At 42.5% G+C, this 1,118-nt stretch overlaps 1 protein-coding gene across 1 annotated transcript in view; it reads right to left on the bottom strand.

Annotated features, from left to right (window-relative positions):
• Positions 1-1,118, bottom strand: part of LOC119594864 — a gene marked incomplete at its 3' end in the record, with an annotated part of 25,290 nt that overhangs the window by 8,835 nt on the left and 15,337 nt on the right. Inside the window, 3 exon segments of the mRNA XM_037943944.1 lie at positions 235-265; positions 431-542; positions 871-978. Coding sequence (XP_037799872.1) covers positions 235-265; positions 431-542; positions 871-978 — 251 coding nt within the window.

The raw sequence follows: 1,118 nt of genomic DNA, 5'->3' as shown, positions 1-1,118 counted from the left end.
GGTCAGAGGCTGCCACTCAACTAATACACTCATGATGGCTTTTGTACAGCAATGCTTTTTTGACGGGATGTAAGTCAAAATTGATTATCTCGTGCACCTTTTCTTCATCTTGGCATGTCTATTGTTCTTCATCTTTATACATATTACGTAGGAAAGGTCGATAACACGCCTTGTAATCTGATTAAGAGGACTTGGCTGATACTGCTGATCTCGGTGGATAACTAATTTGGTCACGTTTTACATGTTGCTAGAGCAGGGAAGTCCACTGCGGGAATGAGGGAATTATTATATCTATATGATTCAAATTCTAAACTTTTCGTTTTGATGTAAATATTAAATATCTGAGTCCTGGTATTCTGTAATTAAGAACGTATACACAGATGTTTATGTCCCCTGTTCAGCAAAGGGTAATATATCGCTGCAGCAGGACCTAATGAGCCAAACTTCGGGGTTAATCTCAGTAAACAGGGAGCAGGAAGCACTAGGGCAATGTAGTACGATTCCCAAACATTATTCTGAGTATTTTCTGGGGCTCTGAAAACCTTAAAGGACAATCTTTTAAGAAGTAGTGTTCAAACCGAGGTCATGGACTCAACAAGAACCATACACAGAAAGTACCTATGGACTGTAATGGCAAGGGTTGCAAGCAACTGAGAGAGAGAGTGTGTGTCTCAGACACGTCGAAGATCACTCAAAGTCACGCGTTCTAAGGAGCACATAGCCAATTGTACTCTGCAGTCTCAAGGCACAGTTAGTCTCCTCCCACTGTTCGGGAGGAGAGGGAGAGGTAGAGAGACGGAGGGAGGAAGGGGGAGAGGTAGAGAGAGGGAAGGAGAAAGGGGGAGAGGTAGAGAGAGGGAGGGAGATGACTAAATCTGGGCGGATACACTGAAGAGTCAAAGAAGGTGCCAACATCAGGCACATGTTCTTGCGTGACGGTAGCTTCCGGTATCTGGTACTAAAATGCACTGAGCTGACCTACAATTGTAAGATGTATGATTATACGCACTGAGTGATTTCCCGTGTTGATAATTGATACTGTAATGCCAGATGTGAAAAATATTGTTGGACGACAATTAAAAATAAATATAGAGATGCATGTATTGTTTGTGTACCTG

Source organism: Penaeus monodon, chromosome 34, assembly GCF_015228065.2.
Source record: "Penaeus monodon isolate SGIC_2016 chromosome 34, NSTDA_Pmon_1, whole genome shotgun sequence".
Taxonomy (NCBI): domain Eukaryota; kingdom Metazoa; phylum Arthropoda; class Malacostraca; order Decapoda; family Penaeidae; genus Penaeus; species Penaeus monodon.
The sequence above is the reverse complement of the archived record's forward strand: the minus strand, read 5'-3'. Positions and strand labels throughout refer to the sequence as shown.